General features: G+C 36.2%; 1 protein-coding gene across 1 annotated transcript; it reads right to left on the bottom strand.

The window, feature by feature from the left end:
• Window positions 1-559: 559 nt before the first annotated feature.
• On the bottom strand, window positions 560-1,498 carry LOC123249311 (olfactory receptor 6C2-like). Its single transcript, XM_044678305.1, has one exon. The coding sequence runs from the start codon at window positions 1,496-1,498 to the stop codon at window positions 560-562; it is 939 nt and encodes a 312-aa protein (XP_044534240.1).
• Window positions 1,499-1,743: the final 245 nt, after the last annotated feature.

Here is a 1,743-nt window from a genome sequence, read left to right as displayed (position 1 = left end):
GGGGGTGGTAGGCCAAAATAGTTTGGGAACCACTGCCATAGACCATCAAAACAGAATAAAATCATCTAAAAGTCCCTCAATCATATTTACCTGTCTTGAAGACTATTGAATTTATTAATATTCTGAGAAAAGATTTTTATTATCTATTTCTTAGCATATACACAATTCTTTCTCCCCACATTTTCTTTCCCCACAAAAATAAATGTAAGTCATTTTCTGAGCTACTCTTGGCTCCTGAATTTCCCTTTCAAAATGTGTACTCCTTTTCATCACGAATTATTAAGAAATCCCAACTAGTTATGTTCAGCCAGAAACAAAAACTTATATCAGTGAGAGTGGAATTGCATAAACTACAGTGTAGATAAGAGTGAGGAAAACCTTAACCAGTTATGTTTCTTGAGGCAAATGAAAAGTTCCCTTGATAATGTCAAAATGGCTAGACAGTAGGAAAGCAGTGACTGACAAGAAAGAAAGAAAAATCTAAAGGAATTCTGAATGATGTTTTAGGGCTCTTTCATGATTTTCTTGTACCATTTGGCACCATAGATTCAGGAGCCCTTTATATCTTTGAGAAATGTGTGATTCTTTTGACTAAGTCCTTAAAGGCTTGTATTACTTGCTTATTCCTGAGGGCATAAATAAAAGGGTTCATCACAGGGGCAACTGAGGTCACAAGTACTGACACAATCTTGTTCAAAGCAAGATGTTCCTCTCTAGGAGGCTTGATATAGATGAAGATGCAGGTTCCATAAGTCATGGAGACAACAATCATATGAGAGGAGCAAGTAGAAAAGGCTTTCTTCCTTTGCTGGACAGAGGGGAATCTCAGAATAGTGTGAATAATGTGTCCATAAGATAGAACCACTAACACTAAGGTGATGATTAGTAACACCGCAGCAAAGATTAAAATCATCCTATCTAAGAAACTTGTATCAGAGCAGGAGATCTTCAGAAGTGGTGATGGATCACAGCCAAAATGATCAATGATATTGGAGTCACAGAATTCCAGTTGAAGACAGACACTAAGTGGTGGGAGGACAACTATCAGCCCACTCACCCAACAACTCAGGAGGAGGAAGTTATAGACTTTGCTGTTCATGATGGTTGTGTAATGCAGAGGTTTGCAGATGGCCACATAGCGATCATAAGACATGACAGACAAAAGGAAAAATTCTGTTGAAGCCAAGAAAGTGACAAAAAATATTTGTGTTATACATGCATTATAGGTCACACTATTGTCACCAGTTGATATATTATATAGATATCTTGGAATGCACGCAGTTGTGAATAGTAATTCTAGGAAGGAAAAATTTCGAAGGAAAAAATACATGGGAGTTTTAAGGTGAGGATCCACCAAGGTGAGGGTGATGATGGTCAAGTTCCCAGTTATACAGAGAATGTAAGTAAGACACATAAAGACAAATAGAAATACTTGCAACTGTGGATCATCTGTCAATCCCCGAAGTATAAATATTGTTATCCTTGTATGGTTTTGCATTCCAGACTTCTGCCTGTAAAAGAAAGAGTTTGTACCTGAGATGGAAGTTAACAATATTAGTCAAAACCATAATGTGAATAAAAAAAAACAATTGAGCATGACACTCTTCTGCTCTTCCCTTTTAAAAATAATAAAAACAACCATAATAATATTATATTGACTTCTTATTATGTTAGAGGTATCAAGTTTATGAGATTGTGGGCACCTAATCATAGTATGTGCTTTTCTGAATTCTGTTTCCAAAT

The sequence above is a fragment of the Gracilinanus agilis genome, chromosome 5, assembly GCF_016433145.1.
Source record: "Gracilinanus agilis isolate LMUSP501 chromosome 5, AgileGrace, whole genome shotgun sequence".
Classification (NCBI taxonomy): domain Eukaryota; kingdom Metazoa; phylum Chordata; class Mammalia; order Didelphimorphia; family Didelphidae; genus Gracilinanus; species Gracilinanus agilis.
This window is presented reverse-complemented; position numbering and strand designations above follow the sequence as displayed.